General features: G+C 41.9%; 1 protein-coding gene across 2 annotated transcripts in view; it reads left to right on the plus strand.

Moving 5' to 3' along the window:
* Positions 1-23,401, plus strand: part of ANAPC10 (anaphase promoting complex subunit 10) — a 49,920-nt gene that overhangs the window by 2,952 nt on the left and 23,567 nt on the right. For both annotated transcript variants that reach the window (XM_015422928.1, XM_015422929.1), the window contains exons 2-4: positions 3,734-3,854; positions 7,194-7,284; positions 9,008-9,128. In XM_015422928.1, the coding sequence (XP_015278414.1) occupies positions 3,740-3,854; positions 7,194-7,284; positions 9,008-9,128 (327 nt within the window). In that variant the 5' untranslated portion in view covers positions 3,734-3,739. The remainder of the gene's footprint in view (positions 1-3,733; positions 3,855-7,193; positions 7,285-9,007; positions 9,129-23,401) is intronic.

Below are 23,401 nucleotides of genomic sequence, written 5' to 3' on the forward strand. Positions count from 1 at the left end.
GTGTGTAAAACTTAAGACAGACAGGCAGATAAAGGTTGGCTGATGGTTGCCAACTCCAGGTTGGAACTCCAGGACATAGGGTTGCCAACTCCAGGTTGGAAACTTCCAGGATATTTTAGGGATGAAGCCTGCTGAGGGTGGAATCTGAGGAGGAGGAGGAAGAGGGGGACCTCAGACAGATACAATGCCATGCTGCCCACACTCCAGACAAGCTGTTGCCAGTCTCCAGGTGACAGCTGGAGAGATCTTATAGCTTTGGTGCTACTTCAAAGTTCCCCAGGAGCCCAAAACAGAGTAGTGTTTTGGAAAATCTTTAGGAATTGTTTGGTGCATTTACGATGGGGCTCCTGGGGAACTATTGTTGCCAATCTTGGCCCAGCAGCCATCAAACCATTCTCTTCAACCCCCTGCTGTGCAGCTGACTTTCCCCTAGGGTTGCCAATCTCCAGGTGGGACCTGGAGATCTCCCACTGTTACAATTGATCTCCAGATGACAGAGATCAGTTCCCCTGGAGAAAATGGATGCTTTGGAGGGTAGACCCTATGACATTATACCTGCTGAGTCCTTCTGCCCCCCCTCCAATGCTGCCCTCTACAGAATCCACCCCCCAAACCTCCAGGTATTTCCCTCCTTAGAGCTGGCAACCCTACATTCCCCTCAGTGCCTGTTGGTAGGCAACTAAGCTTGGTCCTGTCACCTACTTTGGCCTTTGGGAGAAAACACATTGGGGCCAGTCCTGATAGGGTTGCCAACTCCAGATGGGAAATTCCTGGAGATTTGAGGGATGGAGCCTGAAGAGGGTGAGGTTTGAGGAAGGGTGGGACCTCAGACAGGTACAATGCCATAGACTCCACCCTCCAAACCAGTCAGTCCCTCATAGGGAACCATTGTTGCCAATCTCCAGGTGAGGGCTGGAGAGCACTCAGAATTACAACTGCTCTGCAGAAGGGGGGGCAGAAGTCAGCTGAAGTCAAAGGGGCAGATAATGGTAGGTTGATGGTTAGCTGGGAAGGAGATGGGGTTGCCAACTACATGCTGACAAATTCCTGGGGATTTGAGGGGTGGAGCCTGGAGAGGGTGGGGTTTGCGGAGGGGTGGGACCTCAGACAGGTAGAATGCCATAGACTACACCCTCCAAACCAGCCATTTTGTCCTGGGTAACAATTGCTGCCAATCTCCAGGTGAGGGCTACAGATCACTCACAATTACAACTGCTCTTCAGGTAGCAGAGATCAGTTCCTCTGGAGAAAACAGTGGACTCTGTCATTATACCCTGCTGAGGTCACCGCAGCAAATTGACACTGTTTGCCCAAAGCCAGAGCACTGCCCCAGAGCCTCTTTCTAGATCTCGTTGTATTGCTTTCACAACGGGCTTTACTGCTAGTATATATAGAAAGGAAGAAAGGGGGGACGTGAGGGAGGGGAAAAGAAGGAAGGGAAACCAGAACTAACTTTAGCCTATTGGCTGGACGTCTGATACTGCCCTCAACCATAGGCCTGGCAGAACAACTCTGTTTTGCAGGCCCTGCAGAATTGTACCAGATCCCGCAGGGCCCTGATCCCTCGTGGAAGAGAGTTCCACCAGGCTGGAGCCAGAGCTAAAAAGGCCCTGGTTGAGGACAGCCAGACACTGTTTGGGCCAGGGACCACCAGTAGATTTTGATCACTTGAGAGTAATGCTCTATGGGGGACATAACAGGACAGGCGGTCCCGGAGGTATGCTGGTCCCTGATCGTGAAAGGCTTTAAAGTTCAACAACAGATATTGAGGTATCCATATATTTTCCAGCACATAAGTGATCTCTGTCACTAACATGTAACTTTGTCTCAGTATTTAAAACCAATGAAAAGCAGCTGCCCTTTACACAATGCGCGCACACACACACACACACACAGTTATTATAATAAACTGCTGTTTTCCCTATGTAAGAAGAAGAAAAGTCCCCATATCAGCTAGTGGTGAAATATCATGCTTTTGAGTGGAAAGCAGCCAGAAGGCATCTTCCTTACTGCTGGCTTTCCATTAAGACTTGCTGCTTTCCGAGAGATGATGGCCCTGCGGGATCTGGTACAATTCTGCAGGGTCTGCAAACCACTGAAGCAAAGTTACATGCGACTGCAAGTCTTGGCCCTCAGAATAACAAAAATGTAGTACATAAAGAGAGTCTGAAAAATGCAGTTCTCTGTTGTTGTGGAAAGGCCTTGTGTCCTAGTTCAGAAAGTCCTCTGGGAAGAACAGCTGAAGTCAGAATCTCTTGGTTAGAGAAAGAATCAGAGGTTGCAAACAGTAGATTTTTAGAAATGGAAAAAGAAGTTTAATCACCATGTATTGTATTGTTTGTCTTCCGGAAATAAGAAATACGTTGTGGTGACTGAGTTATTGCACATTAGCTCTGTAATCCTGGGCCCATGAAAACATTCCTAGTTTGCGTCCCATGAAAATTCTGTTTTCCAGCAATGAAAGTATACGTTCTGATTATTCAAATGGAAAACTGCTGCTGAAGAAACAATTAGGTACATGGCTGAAAACCACATATTCTTGACATTTTGAAGAATGTGAAAAGAGTTTAGAACCCACATCTGACACAGTGGAAATTGTTCTTGCTATTAATAAGTTTGAAAGTATTCCAGTAGCTGTAACTAATACAATTTAAAGGTCTCTGTGACTTTTCCCATCATACAGTCATTTTTTAATTCATTCCAATGGCTTTCTAGTGTGTTAGTCACAACAAAAACATAAAGAACTATTTTATTCTTACATTGTTTATGCTAAGTAGATGAAGACAAAAAAAAGAATGAAAAAGGTCCTGCCTACTTCAGTTCCGTGTGCAAAGCACAGATCTTGTTCCTGTTCAAATCAAGAACAGGCCATTTGCCTCATTTTCTGTCCAGGGAGCAACTTTTTGTGAAGAGTTCATATAGCACAACCTTGTGTTTCAGAAATTTAAGTTCCATTGATTTCAGTGAGATATATTCCTGTGTAGGTGTGTATAGGATTGCAGCCTAAATGTTGTAATAGACCGTTCATTCTCTGGAACCCACTTGCTCCTTAGGAGTCTCCCACAAGGATACTTGAGGAATAATATTCCTGAGGATTGTAGTTTTAAGTACTATGCCCCTGTGTTCAGTACTTACGTGTCTGCCTCAGCCTAAAGTGAAGCTGTAGTAAGGTGCTGTTCTTATTAAAAGAAATTGACTACATTCCTCCCCATTTCCTGCTCTTTTGCCACTCTTGTCCTCTCATATTTTATCTTTAATTATAAAATGTCTGAATGCTGCTTTTTTGTTTTTAAAGGTGAGTACTTTGCATGTCTAAAGTGGCATTCCTGTGCATCCTTACCTGGGATTAAGTCCTGTGGAACTCATTCAGGTTTACTTCTGAGTATAACACCTTAAGCTTGTTCCCTTAGTGTATTATTGAAGACACAGAAAGTGACACCTGATCATTTTTAGCATCTTTATAGTTGTAAATGTTGGGTGTATATGTGTGTGCACTCATGTGTGTTTATGTGTAAATGAAAGAGAGAGTGCATCTGTGGTAGTTGCTATGCTAACATCAAGTTTAGCTGATTACTAAATCTGCAGAGTTTAGCTTTATAGTTAGTTAAAGGGACTATGGATCATAACCAAAGATTGTTATGTTTATGGCAGATCAGAATCTTTTCTGTTTTCCCTATTGTTATGAAAACAGATTTTTTTGAAATAATCTTTCACAAATGTCATCTTTTTCTAGTGAAAAATGACCACCACGAACAAGACCCCTCCTGGTGCAGATCCAAAGCAGCTGGAGAGGACAGGAACTGTTCGGGAAATCGGATCACAAGCTGTTTGGTCACTTTCCTCTTGTAAGCCAGGTAAACTGCAAATTCAAAGGGCAAGCAGACTGACCAGATATATCCCGGATGAATTTGAGCTGCTTGGATGGAAAGTTATTTTCCTGGGATAATTTACATTAGCGGAGTAGATCTTTAGATGCTACTGTTTTATTTAAACAATTCTCTTTCAGGGCCACCTGTGCTACTTTGGTATGTTGATATGGCAAGTAATTGCTTTGTCATAATATTGCATGTAATTACCATTGTGAAACTGTTTGGCCTCTGATGATACTATAATGTACTATATAATCACAGACCTGGTCTCCATTGTATGTATTGTCCTGTAAACTGGGGCTTGACAACTTGGTCAGCACTCTGGACCACCTTAAAAGTTTTACGTATGAAATTTAATTTTACTTATTAATCTCCTGCTGGTTTAACAAATGTTGAGTGGTAAGCCACCAGGCATATGTTTGTGCTTCCCTGCTTTTCTTTTCCTCTAAAAAAAACTTTCCAGGAATTTGGGAAATTATGGGCTATTCCTTCTCCCTAGTAGTAGAAAAGCTAACCTTGATGATATTGTCCTAGTACACATTTTCCCACCAAATGCTGAGATATAACAGAGCTTCTGCTTCCTGCAGTAAACTTACAGATCATGAGCTTGGGTGGGGTGACTGGCTCCGTGACAGAGCATTTGCTCTGCATGCTGAAAGTCCCAAATTTAATCCATGGCATCTCCAGTTAAAAGGAGGAAATAGTAGGTGGTGAGGGGGACCCACCAGGACTTGCAGGGGCCATCTCATTTCCCTCTCTCTCCACTATTTCTTCTTTCTGATCCATGGGAGCCTGTATTGCCTCTCCTCTCTTCCTGCTTCCTTCTCTCCACAGTCACCGGCCAGTCTACCTTTACCTGCCCCCCCCCCCTACAGCTTTCCTTCCTTCCCTCCCCTGGCAGCCTTTGCCTGAGAAAACTGTTGCGGAGGTGCGCCTTGCCCAGCTCAAGTGCCCAGTGGAGAACCTGCAAGGACTTGCAGGGGGACCTCAGTTGCTCCTGTATCCCCCTCACCACACGATTTCGTCTTTCTCTTCTCATGGCATCTTTCCCTGCTTCCTTCTCTCTCTCCCTCCCTTCCACTCACCAACCAACCAACCTTTTATTTGCCTCCCATTTTCATCTATATTTATTTATTTACTTTGTTTATAATCCATCTTTCTCTGCAATGGGGAATCAGTTCTCTTATCCTCCATTTTATCCTCACAACTATATGAAGCACGCTAGGTTGAGAGGGTGTGACTGGCCCAAGGTTATCCAGTGATAAGGTTGACCACTTAAAGGTGTTATCTGGAGGTCATCTTGAATTATACCTGATCTCCAGGCTACTAAGATCTGCTGGAGGAAATGGCTGTTTCGGAGGGTGGACTCTATAGCATTATATCCCATAGAAGTCCCTCTGCTCCCCAAACTCCTCCTTCCCCAGGAACCAATCCCAAATTTCCAGGAACTTCCCAACTTGGAGTTAGCAACCCTACTCAGTGTGGGAATTTCAAGACAGGTCTCCCAGATTGTAGTCTGAAACACTAATTACTGCACCACACTGGCTTTTGTGCAGTGGCTACTGTTGAATGGAACTGAACAGCTGGGTCTGCTAGTGATTGCTGCCGAGTTTAATTGTAGATTGTTGTGTTGTTTCAATATAACCCCTGTGGATTTAGAGAGAGTACTCAAGTCTGCCTAGAAAATTAAGTGATGATGTAGGGATTTTAATATGTGTCTTCAGAGTCCAAGCACAATTCTTTTTCTCCTACATCACCTTATTGGCTGTTTGTAAAAGCTAGGTTGACAAGTTTCCAGTAACCCTGTGAAGCCAATGAAGCTTACTCGGTAGTTCACACTTCTGCGATTAATATAAATAAAAAAAAACAACACTATTTATCCACAGTTCAGTCTTCTGAAAAATTCATTGGATCCACTACCCTGAATATGTTGCAAATTGACTTCTAAGTAATCATTAACTCTAAAAATGTCTGCCTGTTTACTCGCATATGCTATTCATTTCCAAAATAACTATTGGATTTTGGACATCTTCTGTAATATTCCACAACAGAGGCAGGGTTAAAGTTACTGTTCTATTTACCCTCCTCATTTCTGCTATCCAAGATGTGCAGATAATCCTATCATGTATACTTCTATTGGGTAGTTTCATCTTCCCCGCTGATCAGCATTATGTCCCTATTTGTAGCCTAGAAAGAAGAGATGTTGGGTCAGTCTTAAATATGCGTATTTGTGGAACATTAATTTGATTGCATTTTGTTCATGGAATCAACTGTGGGGTACATGTACTACTGAGACTGGCACATGTATATAGTCCAGTCCTTTCAGATCCTTCACTCTTAGGTAGAACTGCCACCATCTGGAGGTTAACTCTTTGTGGTCCTGATTGACTGGTACAGAACTGGGCAAGTTCTTTTGTCTCCAGCAAGGCATGTTAGAATCTTCATGTATGAATGCCCACTGGTATCTAAACACATGTCACAGCCTGGACAGTGCTGCAGTCTCAGACAGTCCTGTAGATATGGCTTCTCCTGTCATGAGCCTCCTTCATCCTTCTTTTTCTCTTTTCTCCAGTTTTATCTGCTGTGGAGCAAAATGGGACTCTTTCTTGTGGTGGAGGGAGAAATGGGCAGTAGGATTTGGGAGAAGCAGGGCTGCAGCTGCCAGACTTCTTTGTAGTTGTGGGACTGTTAAAAAGACCAGCAGGCTCCCTGGCTTGCAACTGTGCAGGCCTGAATTTAACACAGGGCTCAATACATTAAAAAATAAATAAACAAGATTTGGTGATTGGTTTGTAGGTGTATTCAGTCTCCTGAACAGATGAATAAGGTAGCTAATAATTGTTCAGTTTATGGAGTTCATAAATTGTATTATGTAGGTATTTGATGGAGATTTATCAGTGGACGCTTTTTGCTCTGAGAAACAAAGGTTGCCAGATTTCCTATGCTTAAAATACCAAAATTTTGAGGTAACCTTGCCAGCATCTTGTGCCAACCTATCACTGCCAAAGCTCTGCATATCACTCCAAAAGAGCACCGCTGTCCTGCCCTTGATCATGTTCTCTTCTTCCTCTAACCAGGAAGCTGCCTGTTTTGCTTATTTATCCAGTCTGAGTGGGATATTCAGGTGTACCAGCAGATGGTACTGATCCATCTGCAATTTTTCATTCAATTCATGGCTCCTTGAGTTCTGGCCTAAGAGGAAAGGCAAAGTCCAGCAAGAGCTCTTCATCTTGTTCAATTTATTGGACTGCTGAGGAGTTTCACTTGGAAGCAACTTGCTATTTACATAGTGCCAAAGTCTATGAGCCTTTTTGTTCATATTAGGATTTGGTGTGGACCAGTTACGAGATGATAATCTAGAAACATACTGGCAGTCTGATGGATCACAGCCTCATTTGGTGAACATACAATTCAGGTATTAAATGTTTAAATATATTTGTGTGCGTTGGACTTTATACAGTTGCCTACTTACACTGAAAGAAGTTAGAAGTTGTGGGTGCAGAAGGAATACATCATTATGCCAGTTAAATTAGTGATGTTTTCATAATTATATTTTCTTTGAATGCTACTGTTAAGTAGTATCATTTGGAAACCAGTTTACTGAGGTTTCATACAGCTGATGGACACTTGGCTTTTTGATACAGTAAACCTGAATCAACAGTCCTTGTTTCTGTAGGCACAGAATCCCATGGATTTTCTTGATCAGGTTTGGTCATTATGTTGCTATTAGTACTGAATTCTGTCTACTTCCATGTTGACTTCCCTCCCCCCTGTTTTGTTATGTGCTCATCCAGGCTGAAGAAGAGTTAGGCTTATCTAGTTTAACAGTCCTCCACTTGTCTGCATGTGATTACAACTGTGAATGTACTGTGGGTTGAGTCTTATTCCATGATGTCAGCTGAAGGTATCCTGCAGTGGAAGAGTGATGCAAAAGATGTTTGTCTGAAGCTTTGGAAAGCTGCTGCTAGTCAGAGTAGATAGACCAGTGGTCTGAGCAGGCCCATAGTCACGGTGGAGCATTTGGGGACAGAGGCCCACCACAGATGAGCCTTGCCCCACCCTGGGAGGATCCCAGACCCCCCACCGCACCTGCGCCCCTTACCCCTGCCCTTCCATGGCCTCACCGGCTCTTCCAGTGAAGCCGCCCTGCCCTTTCTGGTCAGTTTCACTCCCCTCAGATCACCTGTTAAACCTAACAGCTGATCAGAGGGGAGTGAAACTGACCAGAAAGGGCAGGACAGCTTCTCTTTCTTTCCCCAGCCTCCCTGTTGCTGTAGGGCAGCTGGGGAAGGAAAGAGCCAGCCCCCTACAGCAGCTGGGAGGCTGGGGAAGGAAAGGGAAGGTGTCCTGCTGCTTCTGGTCAGTTTCACTCCCCTCTGATCAGCTGTTAAACCTAACCCCTCTGATCAGCAGCTGATCCCATGGGAGTGAAACGGACCAGAAGCAGCAGGGCAGTTCTGGAAGGGAAGGCCCCTAAGTGACTTGCCCCCCCCCCCACCTGCTGCCCACCAACACTTTTCTGGCTACAGGGGTGGGTCTGACTAGGGATATGGCAGCTACACATGTGTACAGTGAGCTTGACTCTCAGGGGAATTTATGTATGGCTCAGCTCTTAATGTGTTTAATGTGATCTCAAGTGACATCATGAAGCAGATAAATACTGCTGGGTTTCTGCTCTGAAGAATTCAAGGTAATGTTTTTGCCTGGCCATAGATGCTGATAACTTTACAGCGTAGTCCTGTGCAGAGTCACTCCAGTCTTAGCACATTAACTTCAGTGGGCTGATGCTGGAATAACTTTGAATGCAATACTACTATATGTTTTCCAGAGACAGATTTAATCCTTTTTGATGTTTTCCACCTGGCTATCAGACTGAGGAGGAAGGTATAGTCAAGTTTGTTCAGAAAGCAAAACATATTTTGGTTGGCATTTTTGAAATCAGTACCATGGTTTTGTGTGAGACACATAATATAAAGTGTGTCTTTTTCCAGATATATTTTTAAATATGTATAATATTGTTATTTATGTGAGATGACAAAAGAGGCTGTTAAATTAATTCCTACTGCTTGAACCTTTCAAAATTAAATATGGGCATTTACTTCTTACAAGGTTTAAATGCTGATGTTTCTTGTTTCCAGAAGAAAAACAACAGTGAAGACACTTTGTATTTATGCAGACTATAAATCAGATGAAAGCTACACTCCAAGCAAGATCTCCGTCAGAGTAGGAAACAACTTTCACAACCTACAGGAAATCCGGGTACATGCATCATACTGCTTAATATCGTATGTTAGGAAGGTATTCTTCATTTTAAAATGACATCTATAGCGTTTCACATAGAGACAACACAAAAATGGGGGGTGGGGAGTTCAAATAACAAAAAGCTAGTCTCTAACCATAAATTAAGTTCTTCCCACGTTCTCATAGTTCCATTATTGTTTTTAAAAGGATCCATTTAGTTGAATATGGGATCCTGTAGAGAAAGCTACTTTAAGAAATAAATTCATCCACCACCATGGGAAGGTATACAGTCAAATGTACATATAAATAATGACAAAAAATTCATGTACGTATCTTTTTGTGTCATGCAATTTATTTATTTTATATTTATAGTCTGCCTTTCCCACAGGGACTCAAGGCAAATTACACATAATTATTCAGGACAATCAGCAAAATAGGATACTCAGTAAACAGTGCAGTAGAATTGTAGGAGGCTGGAACCAACCACAATGAACTGAAGGATAGCATAGGTATTAACATGACGCATTAAACAGTACAAAAATTACATAATAGGATTCCAATTACAGTAAGCTTTACACAGGTGTATAGACCACAGTCCCTAATCATTTATCCAAGGAAGTTTGTAAACTATTTTGTACAGTGCAGCTATTGACTATTCAGCCAATTTTTAACCCTCCTGCTTAAACTTTCAGTTCTTATCCTAACATGATCATGGCGGTGTCTAAATTGCCCTGTTAAAAAAACATGTTAAAAAGTAGATCATATCCACACACATGCTGTTGCATTAGAAAATTAGTAAGAGATTTGAGCAACAGTGCCAAGAAGGTATTATAGTTTATCCTACCAGTGCAACAAGCCAGACTTTGGTGTTAGGAAACAGAGGCAAGAGTTTCTGTGTTTGTATCTTGAAAGGGGGAGAACAAAGCAGAACTTCTGAAAAGCTTTGTGGATTAAAGTGTTTGAAGTCAGAACTAGACCCTGCTCGTTTTTCGTCTTGATCTTGCCTTATTTTCCCTCCTTGCTGCATCCCCTGTCCTTTGTGGCTTTTGTACACATGGTGCCTACAATCCTCAAGACAGTGTTTTTGATGGTCAAAAGGGAGGCCTCTTCCTCCCTCATTGGCCAATGGAAAAGCTTATAGGATTCAACCCGCATTTCATAAATCCTCCCGAAGAGGCACTTCTTGCTAGGCTTGCTGTATTCATTCCCTAAGCAGGTTTCTGGAGAACAGTAAGATAACCTCCCATTTTGTGTACAGTTTTAAGCTGTTTGGCAGTGTTAATTCCAGGGCTTGCCACAAACATGACATTAGCTACAATTTAGGGAGTATTATCGGAAGAATGCATTGTCCAAATTCTCCTGTGGCACAAATTCTTCTTGTCTTCCACCCAAGTTCAGCATGAAGTACAGCTTTTGCCCAGCTGGATTAATGTAAATGTAAGAATTGTCTGCAAACTTAATTTGAAAGTTTCGCAACAGTTTCGCCACACAAGGTGTCATCATTCCCTATTGGCAGGTTTCACTGTCTAGAACCAACAAGACAGCAAAACACAAATGCCTATTTAATGAGGCAAGAGAACTTGCTGCTTTTTAAGAACATTTTCTGACATGTTAATAAATATGCTTCTCTTAACAATGTTTTTGGTTGAAAATGTTTGCCTATTCAAGAAGCGCTGCCATTGTTCTGAATTGACTTTGTCCTCATTGAGATCACTAGATAGCAGGGGTGGCCAAACTTGCTTAACATAAGAGTCACATAGAATAAACATAAGATGTTTGAGAGCTGCAAGACATGAACAAATATTTCACACACGTTTTTACTGAAAAATATACAAATTTGCTTTTTATTAACATTAAATGAGACGGCCAAAAATAAAAACAAAAGGGGTAAAAACCAGATATTGATAATGATATTTATTTATCCAATGATACTTGTAGGCTGCGTTTAAAAGAATGCATTTAACGTTTCTTTATTTCTCTGTCCCCCATCCCCCCCCAAGCAAACCCAGGGAGGGGAGCACTGGCTGGGGAAGGGAAGACCGGTCAGGGAGGCATGCCTCCCCTTTGCTTCCCCAGTTGCCCTACTGGGAGCCGCTCAATATGTGTGAAAGAGCCGCATGTGGCTCCCAAGCTGCAGTTTGGCCACCCCTGCTACATAGCCATTTAAGTTTGGCTACATAGTATTGTTCAGTCACTCTATTTATTGCAAGATTCCCAATTAGCTAATATCATATATCTGACTCATCCAGAAAGCATTGCACTTACTCTGAAATGGCTTTGCCCTCAGTGATGTCATTGTAGACAAATCTGACTGGCTCTATGTCAATATGACATCATCCTTTGCACTATATAATCCATGACTGGCCATCTGCCCATGACTTATTCAGGAAAGAAACTAAGGGGGAGCACGGTGTATGGTAGGTAAAACATTACACATCACAGATTTCTAATCAGCACTTGTCTGTGCACATTAATAAAGATTGAAAATATAATTGCACACATCCAAGGAAAAATTCCAAAGACAAAACATGCAGTTGCAAGTTATACACACATACTTGCATATATGGTATTGTAAAATATGATGCTTATACATCCATATAAATCCATTGCCTGACAGAGAACAGCCAATAGGAATCCAGTGGCTGCTGCTATATGAAACAAGTTCTCTGTTGTACTAAGGGCCACACAGAGATTTCAAGTTTGTCTTGTGAGAGTGAGCCAGCATATTGAGCAGCAAGTTTTCCGCTGTCACAGGCAGGAAATTTATTAGCAGGGAACTCATCTGACTTGAGTTCTTCTGATGAAGAAAATCTTGAAACCGTATATAATACTGGATTCCTGTTGATTGATCTCTGTTCTCTGTTCTGTGAAATGGATTTGTATATATGTGTAAACTGCATATTTTATACCACTATATATGTAAATATGCTTGTGTAAAATGAGTTCCAACTGTGCATTTTGTCTTTGGGATTTTCCTTGGATATGTGTAATTATATTTTGAATTTTTATTAATGTGTACAGTGTAATGCTTGATGAGCTTTTTGTAATTCAGGAAAAAGACACAGTAATGGGAAGACAAGAAGTAGAAGCTGTGCAGATTTGTCAGTGAACAGGATAAAAAAGTGAATATTCTTTCAATAAAACTTAAAAACATAAGAGAAGTCATGTTGGATCAGGCCAATGGCCCATCTAGTCCAGCACTCTGTGTCACACAGTGGCCAAAAACGAGGTGCCATCAGGAGGTCCACCAGTGGGGCCGGACTCCAGAAGCCCTCCCTGTTGCCCCCCAAGCACCGAGAATACAGAGCATCACTGCCCCAGACAAAGTGTTCCATCTATACCTTACAGCTAATAGCCACTGATGGACCTCTGCTCCATATGTTTATCCAATCCCCTCTTGAAGCTGTCTATATGCTTGTAGCCGCCACCACTTCCTGTGGCAGTGAATTCCATGTGATAAATTTTTGTGTGGGGTGGGGGTGTGTGGATACTTCTGTACCAGGTCCAAAAGCACTGCTTTCAACCTGAAAACCAAAAGGGGAGAATGTTCTGCATATCCCTACTTTTTATCTGTGCTTGCATATTTTGTTTTCCTTGTCCACTAGGTGTCACTGTTGGCTTTAAATGTTAGCTTTTGGAGTCCTCCTGCTGTCTACTACTAATAATGACAATGCCTTTATAATAGTTTGTTATTCTAAATATAACATTAGTATTTGCAGGGGGGGAAGGCCTGAAAATTTCTGTTCTTTAGGCCATCCTTGATCTGCATATATGTGATAGGTTTTTGAGAGTGCACTTCCATTGACAATTTGAGGTACAACAGGCTTTTGTAGAGACTAAACTCAGTTTTCTGTTGTCAAACTAGTATTTTCCTGGTATTTGTTTCCCTTGTGTATGGGATTTTTTTTTTGCTGTCTTACTACATTATTAAATGGTGCTGCATAGCAAAAAAATTCTTTGCAGCTCTCTTCACCCTGTAATTTAACACCAAAATAATAAAAAATATGGGCTATTATTTAATGAACTTTAAAAAATCTTCATGTTTTTGTATATAGCATAACTTTTTAATGGCTACCTAAAACATAGAAAATGCAAGGGAAATGTGTTTTTCTCTGCTCCCTCCTGATTCTAGAAGTGAGTATCACTTTGTTCCATGGGCTTTACTCTCAAATAAGCATGCATAGGATTGCAAGCTCAGCTTTTCTGGGGGTTGGTATTCACATGGATCTGTGTATATGGCCATGAATTCAAATAGTTTGTGATTTGTCCGTACCTTTTTAACTTGATAATGACTCAATATAATGACGGGTAAGTCATTAAAGAAGGCAGTGTGATTATAAGATCTTTTGACCAAAGTCACTTCATTGTACAATGATTCCTTGATTTCAGGCAGATTAACTGCCTGGAAAATCCAAGTAAATCTTTTAAAATAATATTTTTCCATGGATGCTTGCCCAGCTCATGGTGTATAATGAAAATCCTATGATATAGTCTTGTGTTTTTTTTCCCTTTTGTCAACTGATGAGTTATAAAACAATGACTTCTTAATGTCCACTGGGATTTTTGCAGCTAATATGAGGTATACATTTGTCTTCCCTGGAGCAGCTACTCTGATCTGGAAAAGATTTAAAGCTGGGGACCAAAATATTTTCTTGTCCTCTGAAAATTTCCAGCCTCTGGAAATAGCATTTGAGCTACATTTTTCAAGCTGTGGAAATCAGGAGGATCCATTTCAGAAGGAATAGTGACTTCGTCATATGGGCTAGTTATGCTAGTTGTTTTTTGCCAAGGAGGTTTGCCAAGGAAGAGAATTCTGATGTAGGGCAGTTCAGATTAAGGTTGCCCACTCCTGGCTGAGCTGCTTCTGTTACTTTATATCCCACTGAGACTCAAGATGGATTACACAAGTGTGAATCAATGCAATCATAGGATTAGGACTGCAGCAATCTTAAAGCAAAGAGTATTAGGCATGATATGTTAACAAGTGCAGAAAATAGTATTACATAAGCATCAAAACAAAGATGCAAACATGCAGTGGTATGGTTCATCTCCTTGAAGAGTCCTACTGAGATCTTAACTATAGACACAATCACAGTGACAAAAAGGTGTTCGCGTACCCGATTAGCCTTCATGAGATTTTAAGCTGTTTAGTGAAAGGATGCAGGGGAAAAGTATGAATGATGCACTTGTGAAACATACAGTTTATCTCTGCTACTAATGGTACATCTACCTGTCTTTTTATACAGGAAACTGTAGATTAAAAATAATTCATCACAATTATTTTCTCTTTCACCCCTTCTGTATCTCTGTCAGTGGGCACTGTTTAGAAGTGGTAGGATCAGTGAAATTCTGTAACTTTTCAGCTGTAGTCTAGTACAGTGGTTTCCAGCAGGTTGTCTCTTCACTCTGCTGAATCTTTGCTATGGGCATTGTCCAAAAGCACAGGAGAGAACGATCCTGGTGAAGCTTGACTAGGTCTAGGTCTTGTCAAGAGATGTGTGGGAGTTGACTTGGGCACCCTTATTCTACACTGCCTTGAGTTCTAGGGAAGATGTAATAAATGCTTAATAAAATACTGGGTTGTTCAAGGGGTCAGACTATACACGCAGTGCTTCACTGCATAAATGTTTTGCCTGATTTTATTTTTGATTTTACTCAGGGCATGTGCAGGGGTTAAAACTTGGGAGCAGAACTTTCTCAGGTGGGGAGTGGTGGTTATCTTTTCTCCCTTCATTTCTGCAGGCTGTTTTTCATATCAAAATTGCCCTCTCTAGTCTGCATTTCACCCTAGAGGGCAATGCAGTCTTTCCCCTGAAAGCGGGGAAAAGTAGCTAAGGGGATGACTTTGGTAAGAAAAGGAGCTTGAAAAACAAATAAGCATCCCTCATGACATTCCATTCCAAACTGCAGCCTCTCATAACAATTTGGTTGTGTGTATGTTTTCTATAAGGAAGCAAAGAGTTATGCGTGTGGTTTGACTCTGCTGTCAATAAGCTACATGGTATTCCCTTTGAGATGTGGTCCCTGTGTTTAGTACGATTCTAGGTTTTATGTAAAAGCATTTCCTCTTAGTCTGTGGTGTAGCCCATGTGACAGGCAGCATGGACACTAGAAAAACAGACTATGGGGTAAGGTTTCTTAAACAAAATTCTTTTGCTTATCCTGGAAAGAAGGCAATAGTCTTTTAGTTCAGGTCTTCCTGTTATCTTGCAACCTTGGTTAATATTCTGAAGTCACAAGGCAGGGCAAGATTGAGCCAGGTTTAATCTTGAGTTCATGGGGAATCTCAGCTTTCATGTAAGAAATACTCCAGTTTTACATAACTAGAATTCAGGCATCAAGCAAAGTGACGCTAGACTGAAGGCTTCCTAAACCAGGCAGTTCACGCAAGTTGAGAGAGCACGTGAGACGGAGAAGGGATCTAGACAATTCTTGCTACAAAAAACTCCAGTTTGTTTTGTGAATACAGGGTTGCTGATGGCCTAACAAGCTCTTGGTGCGGCTTTTTTGCCCTTTCAAATAGTGTGCTTTCTTGTGAGTTTATCAAGGCAAAGCAGAATTGACAGGCTTTTTATTTTGTGCAGTTTGTCATTTTTCTTAAGGTTTTTTCCTTCTTTCTGGCAGGGATTATTCTCTAGTGTCCAAGATAAGCAGTATTCCGTCACCAAGCAGAAAGCAGTGCCAGCCTTCTGTTTACTTAGAAGTGTTGGGTGGCTAGGGAAGCCCTCCCAACCTGTTGGAGCTTAGTTCCTCAGCCAGTTGGAATAATAACTTGCTCTTGAATGGTTGCATTTGATACCTGTTGATTTATCTTTGAGCTCTTTGATAAGAAAATATAAACTTGTAATTGGCTTTTTCAGTACTTTAGCATTTTGATATTTAGCAGGGTGGTTTCACCTATGACCCCAACTCATAGTTTTTAATAGTGATTTTTTTTTAAGCCACTTAGATGTAAAGTCTTTTTTAATGCCAAGGTTAATTACTGAAAAATTAATCCATATTTGTGACTCTAATAGCAATCTGTAGTTTTATTAGATTTCACTGTCTTTAGAAAGCACCCACTTGCCTAAGAAATCACTGTTAGTTTCACAACTGGAGATTATTATTATTATTATTATTAATAATAATAATAATAATAATAATAATAATAATAATACCACCTTTCGATTTATTGATGGCTCATCCTGCAGAGCTGCTGGCTCTGAGCGATTTACAGTTATTCAAGTTTTCACACGGGACTAACAATGATTCATAGGGTAAGGGAGGACAACATATAATTCTTTAAATCGCACACTTTTGCAGCCGACGGGGATTTTGTTCAGCTGTAAGCTTCAGGTGTGTTCCAGACGGCATTCACTTTCGGCTTGGCTGGATGACGTCAGTTCTTCCAGGACTGCTTTGAGTCGTAGTGCCGCACTGCCACCGCCTGGCCGGATTGGCCCATCACAGGCTTCTTAATGTCGAAGAGGTCCTTTTTTTCCAGGCTTCCGAGCTTCCGAGCTGGACCTTCCGTTCGCTGGCTAACACCTCCCCCACGGGGGTTTAGTGTGCCCACCCTCTCTAAGGAGTGGTACCCATTTTATCTACTCGCCGAAGCTTTCGAACCACTGGGTGGACGGCGAGCTGGGGACAAGGCTGGTAGCTCACACCAGCATGGGCTAGATGTTCAGATGTTAACCAGAGGATAAATCCTCTGTGCCACCGCTCCCCAGAGCAATTTAGAAGTTGCTTGCTTTAAGATTTGCAATACAAAGTTTTCACTTCCATCTTCTCCTCCTTTCTCTTGCTTCACTTCTTTGAAAATAACATTTAGTTGCTCTGCAGTGGGAGGTGGCAACTATATTCATTCTTCTGCTCAGAAGGGGTACTTCACTTCTTTAAAAAAGCTGTGAGGTGAGCTGCAGTAGAGTCCGAGTCTTCTTTCTAACCTGAGATCACATGCTGTGGTGCAAGTTCCACTCATCTCTCAGCCTTCGTGGGTAGAGGAGAGGCAGGTTGTAATAGTTCACCAGTTTTCATCAAGCCAAGGAAAGAGTTATAGGGCTGGTGTTTTTACAGTAAAGCTGTTTTTTCTTTTTCTATGGCTGGAAATAGCATGATGATGTGTTTTTCCCAACATGGGGAAATGTGGTAGTCAGATGCAATGCTATCTTCATATTTGCCCTGGGGCAATTGCTGTTTACCCCAAAGAGCAGTTCTTGCAGTTCTGAATTGTAGACAACCATTATTGCTTAATGATGAGACACTGGGTACTTCCCCCACTTTTTTAGAATCTGTGAGTAATCGTGTGCTCCAAATGTTGCTGCTCTCTACTTGTTGAATGTCAGTGTGGATTGGATACTTGCTGCTTGTGCTGCTAGGCTGCTTCTAAAGAAAGTGACATTATTAAAATGTTCTAATCCATTACTTAAATCACTTGAATATTGGAGCTAATCTACTTGTATTGGCTATGGCTAAAATTGACTTGTTTTTTTTTGTTTCCTTAATAAAAAGCAGTTATCATATATGTTTTAGCAGTATCCAAAAGTCCCTGTATTTTCCCATCTGATTCAAACTATTAGTTCTATGTGCTAGTTTTAGACTGTAGAACCAATTCACATGCTATATTCTAAATTCTGGCCTTGTGCCCATACTCCCCCCAAATTTATTCCTGTTGAAGTGTGACTACATAGTACATGTGTTCACAATCTAGTGATTTGGATAGTGTGCAGCAAAATCCATATGTTCAGTCTGCTTTTGGCTTGTATTTCTTTTAATAACCACATGTTCCCTCCTTTCCCAAATACACACTGCATGGCAAAGGGTTTTGTTGTGTGTGTGTGTGTGTGTTTTAAACTTAGAATAAGTACCAAAGAGGGGTGGGGAGGTTGCATATCCCTGAACAAAATGTCCCTGAATGCAGAAAACTAGCATATTATAGGACAGATTATATCATAACCTTTTCTCTGACATGCTAGAATTTTATCTTCAGGGAGCATTTTACGTAGAGGAGTACTAAAAATGTAACTCTCTGCCAGCAGTCTAAAATGGTATGGTCTAGAAAATAATCTGTTGTGTGATTTTTTTGCTAATTTTATTCAGCCTTCAAGAGAGTTTCAAAGAAGTCCAAATGTGGCATGGAAGGTTTGTGTTCAGTGAAAACAAATCCAGAGCCCCACTGGTGGTATCTGAAGAAGGTCTCTAGACTGTAGGACTTGCTTTTCTATGAGTCTGTATGCTGAGGTGTCATAATTTCACCCATAATTACTGTGTCCCCCCCATGCTAACATTACAATGCATTGTTTTCATTGTGCATAATTATGGATTAGACCAGTGGTCAATCTAGTCCACCATCCTGTTTTCGGCTGTGGTTACATCAGATACTACAGGGAAGCTTACAAGCAGCACCTACCGTCAACAGCCCCCATTTGACTGCTCCCCAGTATCCAACCGTCAGAGGCATTCCGCCTCCGAACCTGACAGCTATATTCAGCTGTCATGACTAACAGCCCGTAGTAGGCCTATCCTTGATAAATCTACCCAGGTTTCTTTTAAATCCAACTAAACCAGTGGCCTTCTGGATGGCTTATCATCTAAAATGGCCGAAGTAGTGATGAGAGGAGAGACACCTTCCCTCCAGTAAAAGAAAATTAGCTGTGTAAATAGCCTCTAAACTCTTGGTTAGATTAAATGCCCTGCCCTTTGCCTTATTCTAAGTTATCAGTACTTAGAAGGCTGAAACAAACTAGATTCAGTGGGATTATGATGATGGGTTTTCGAATGGATTTATAGGAGTAAAGATCTGTTCTAGATGGATTTACATTTCCCGAACCAGAATAAGTCAAGTGTACAAGAACAGACTTCACGTTCCTGGGATCCCAGATCACCGCAGACAGTGGCAGCAGCCATGAAATTAAAAGACGCCTGCTCCTTGGGAGGAAAGCGATGGCGAACCTAAACAGCATGATAAAAAGGAGAGACATCACCCTGCCAACAAAAGTCCTCATGGTCAAAGCAATGGTATTCCCAGTAGTCATGTATGGCTGTGAGAGTTGGACTATAAGAAAGGCCGAGCGCCGAAGCATAGATTCTTTTGAACTATGGTGCTGGAGAAGACTCTTGAGAGTCCCTTGGACTGCAAGAAGATCAAATCAGTCAATCTTAAAATAAATCAACCCTGACTGTTCTCTGGAAGGCCAGATAATGAAACTGAAGCTCAAATACTTTGGCCCCCAAATGAGAAGGGAGCACTCACTGGAGAAGACCCTGATGCTGGGAAAGATTGAAGGTCAAAGAAGACGGGGACAGCAAAGGATGAGATGGTTAGACAGTGTCATAGATTCAACGAACATGAAACTGAGCCAACTTCAGAGGACGGCGGAAGACAGGAGGGCCTGGCGGGATCTTGTCCATGGGGTCGTGAAGAGTCGAACTCGACTGTGCGACTGAACAACAACAACAAGAACTCTTGGATTCTTTGATTGGAAGCTCAGATGGTGTCCCACCATGCCTGCCAGTTGTGCTCCTCCTTGAAGAACTGGAATGTTCTCCCCCCCCCCCCCCCCATTCATGTCCTGGCATCTTAAAGGATTGATTTATCTGCAGGGGAAGTTATCCCAAAGAACCTGCAGAAGCTCTCAGCTGGTAAATAATGCAGTTGCCTGCCTTCTGGCTATGGGTTAATTGTAGTGCATCTTTTAATCTGCAAGAGCCCGTGTTGTTTTCTTGAGTTTAAGTGGGTTAAGGGTTCTTTCCAACTTTGTGCTGAGGACTGGAGAAATTCAGAAAGTTGCAAGATGATGTGCTAGTGTTTCCATGGCTGGCACAACAGGGATAGAAGCCCCAAATGCTGGCATTACCTTAGTTATTTGTCTTGGATTTGTCCTATTTTAGGGCATGCTACCTGTCATATGAGTACCAATGGCAGAGAAAACCTATACAAATGCTACTTTTCTCTCAGAGGTTTGTCTAGTGCAGACGTATCAAACTTATTTGTTACGAGGGCTGGATCTGACATAAGTGTCACTTTGTTGGGCCGGGCCACAGGTGAATGACAGTAGCAGGCTTGATTGGATTAGGTGTGATATGCAGAGGGGTGGTAGGCGTGGAGATACCAGCGTTGGTAATGAGACAGGAAGCCCAGGTCTCAATTCCATCCATGAGGATTCAGTCCAGGAGGAAGCAAAGAATAAATGGACATAAGCCTGATATTAGAAACCAGAACATTCAGTTGCTGACCTAGAGTAGCAGTGCTCTTACAAAGGGATTTCAAAGGGAGATTAGAAAGAGGGGCTGCTGAATTGCAATTGATAATGAAGCTCAAGACAATGCATCCTCCTGGACTGAACTGAGACCTAGTTTTCCTGTCTCATTACCAATGTGTGCTATTATCATTTGGCATCTGAAATCACTCCACTCTCCAAGATACAAGAACCAATCCAAGTGTTCTAATTCCTAATCAGGGTCTTTTTGAAAGAAAATAAATCCAGATAGGAACAGAGAAATCCAATCTTTCTTTCTTTTTTTTTTTTTTAAAAAAACTTTTCAGAATAAGCCAAAATAATTTCCTCAATGTACATTGTGCTTATCAGAAGAAGGAAGCAGAAGCTATGCATGTGTGTGTGCATCTGTGAGTGAATGAGTGAGTGTGAGAGCGAGAGAGGCTTGTCTTCGTATCTCTCCTGCACAAAGCAGGAAGCAACCACAGAGCTAGGGGGGGCAAGAGGCAGGAAGCAAAAAGCCATTGAGGGAACTGGGGGGGGGAAGCAAGCTATGGTGCAGCTGCAGCAGCAGTCCTGGAAAGGAAGCAGGAGAAGGAAATTGCTTGGGGTCTGGATTTGAGCCCTACATAGGCCGGATCCAGCTCGGAGGCTGCATGTTTGACACCCCTGGTCTAGTGGGAACATAAATAGTGCTGTAGTGGCACTCCAGATATGGAGGTTCTTCCCTCTGTATTAAGTTGCTCAGTGCTGGTAAAAACTGATCTATCCAGTTAGGCTTTTGGTGATGATCAGGACTGCTATATATTTTGTTCTTAAATTGTGATTTTAAAGTAAAGATTATATGATGAATTTTATTTTCATCCTCTTTTTATATATTTCTGTGGTACCCTAATGAAATTAAGCCCCCAACAGTGAGAATGAATGTAAAAAAAGTTGCCATAAAATTTCATTAATAAAGATGAATAGATTGCTGAGCCAGTCCCAGCTTGCTTTCCTAGCTGCAATTACCAGTTCTTTCTTTGATCTTTACTTCCTTCCTTGAGATTTTCATGTCTGCCCACTGTCTTATCTGTATTCTTTCCTTGCATCCTTGTTGCCCTGAGTCTACTTCAGTCATATTTGATCTCTGTTACGTCATGTTTTTAAGAAGTCCACTGAATAGTGGGACTATATGTGGAAATGAAACCCAGATATGATGAGTCCTTATATAATAAACACAGCTGGTTGTTTTTGTTTGCTCCAAACTGGGTAATGTTTACCTATTCTCTGTGTAACCCCAGTTCTCTTTGACTCTTGCTTTCCAGACATTAAGCATGGTGGAGGTCTTTGATCCTTTCCTTAGTTTGAGGGTAGTTGGTTGCTAGGCATGCAAATAGGGCTGAGGTGTGGATTAGTGTTATAGCTGCGGATGTCTTAAAGGCATTGACAGGTACACCATTTAAGGAGGGCAGGCAGCATTCCTCACACGTGCCTATGCCACATATGGTTGTTTCTCTCAAGAAGAAGAAGAAGAAGAAGAAGAGATTGGATTTATACCCTACCCTTCACTACCCAAAGGCGTCTCAGAGCGGCTTACAAACTCCTTTCCCTTCCCCTCCCCACAACAGACACCCTGTGAGGCAGGTGGGGCTGAGAGAGCTCTTGACAGAAACGGCTCTTTTTCAAGGACAGCTCTTATCAGAACTACGGCTTGCCCAAGGTCGTCCAGCCAGGTGCAAGTGGAGGAGTGGGGAATCAAACCCGGTTCTCCCAGATTAGAGTCCGTGCACTTAACCACTACACCAAACTGGCTCAAGAATTTACATCACTGTTTATGTACGCTGAGTGACTTTTTAAAGGGAGTATGTGCTAAGTATTTATTCCAAAAGCATAAACTTTTGCTTAAACCAGTGGGGCAGGCAGGGGAGGACAGTGTGAGAATGGCTGCTTTGCTATATTGATAACATTGCTATAACTACTGTGATGAGCTGCAAAAAGGTACTAATTACAACAGATGCTCTTAGTTTAACGTCGTATGTTCAAAATTAAAACCTGGGACCCTGTTGACTTTTTAGTTGTCCTCTTTCCTTTCCAACTCTTCCTTTGAGGGGGGAGGCTCCTATGGCTCCCTAAGGCTGTAGAAAGCAGAGAGAATCCGATAAGCAGTTCCCTGGAGAAGTGTCCCTTGGGATGCTCTGTCCCTGCAAAGGGTTGTCTTGTTGCCTTGCTCTCTGCTTTCTGGCAGTCTCTCCCCTGCATGTGCGAGCAAGGCTGTTGAGAAGGTGGCGAGACTGACTTGACTTGCAGGCACGTGGCCATTGCTATGCAAAAATTGAGTGAAATGTCTATATACATATGAAAAAGAGTAAGCACCTGATAAGGAGCCAGGAGTTTATTCCAGCTCTCATTCACCACTTCATTTACCTACAGTTTTTTTTAATGTCACTGTTCTCCTGAAACACCATGGAACTTTAAGGTAAAAAGGCTTGATGAAAGGGAAGGGAAAGTGCAAGAAGCAATTAGGCTTTTTGGTAAGGATCTGTTACTTAATTCCTGCCAGTTGTTTAAATTTGCTTGTAGAGATTTCTGCAATTGAAACTGCTGTTTGAGCCGCTCTTCACCATAGGTTAAGAGTTGTCAGTGCTGCAGCTGATACCAGATCAGTAATTATGGTCTTCACAGGAGATTACTTGTGCTTGACTTCTTACAATCATTGTAGCAATGTAGTCTATAATTATTTATATACTTTATAATTCACCTTTCTCACTGAGTCTCAAGGCGGATTACATAGGAATCTGAAAACAAAGCATAAAGCATTATACATATGTTAATGCAGAAGATGGTGTTATGTAAACAATATAGTGGGAGCAGGATAATATATGCAGCAAACAGATAATACATACTGTACACAGTAGTATAGCCCACAGTCCCATTCCCTTATAAAAATGCCTTCTGTTGTCTGACTTGCAGGGTTGCCAATCCCCAGTTTGTGGCAGGGGATCCCCTGGTTTGGAGCATCTCCCTCCAGTTCAGGGCTATCAGAAAGCAGAGGGGGGGGAATAGCTACTGGGCATTCCATTATAACATAGGGAGACTGGTCCCCATAGGGTA

Source organism: Gekko japonicus, unplaced genomic scaffold (genome assembly GCF_001447785.1).
Source record: "Gekko japonicus isolate JY-2015 unplaced genomic scaffold, Gekko_japonicus_V1.1 scaffold110, whole genome shotgun sequence".
In the NCBI taxonomy this organism is placed as follows: Eukaryota; Metazoa; Chordata; class Lepidosauria; order Squamata; family Gekkonidae; genus Gekko; species Gekko japonicus.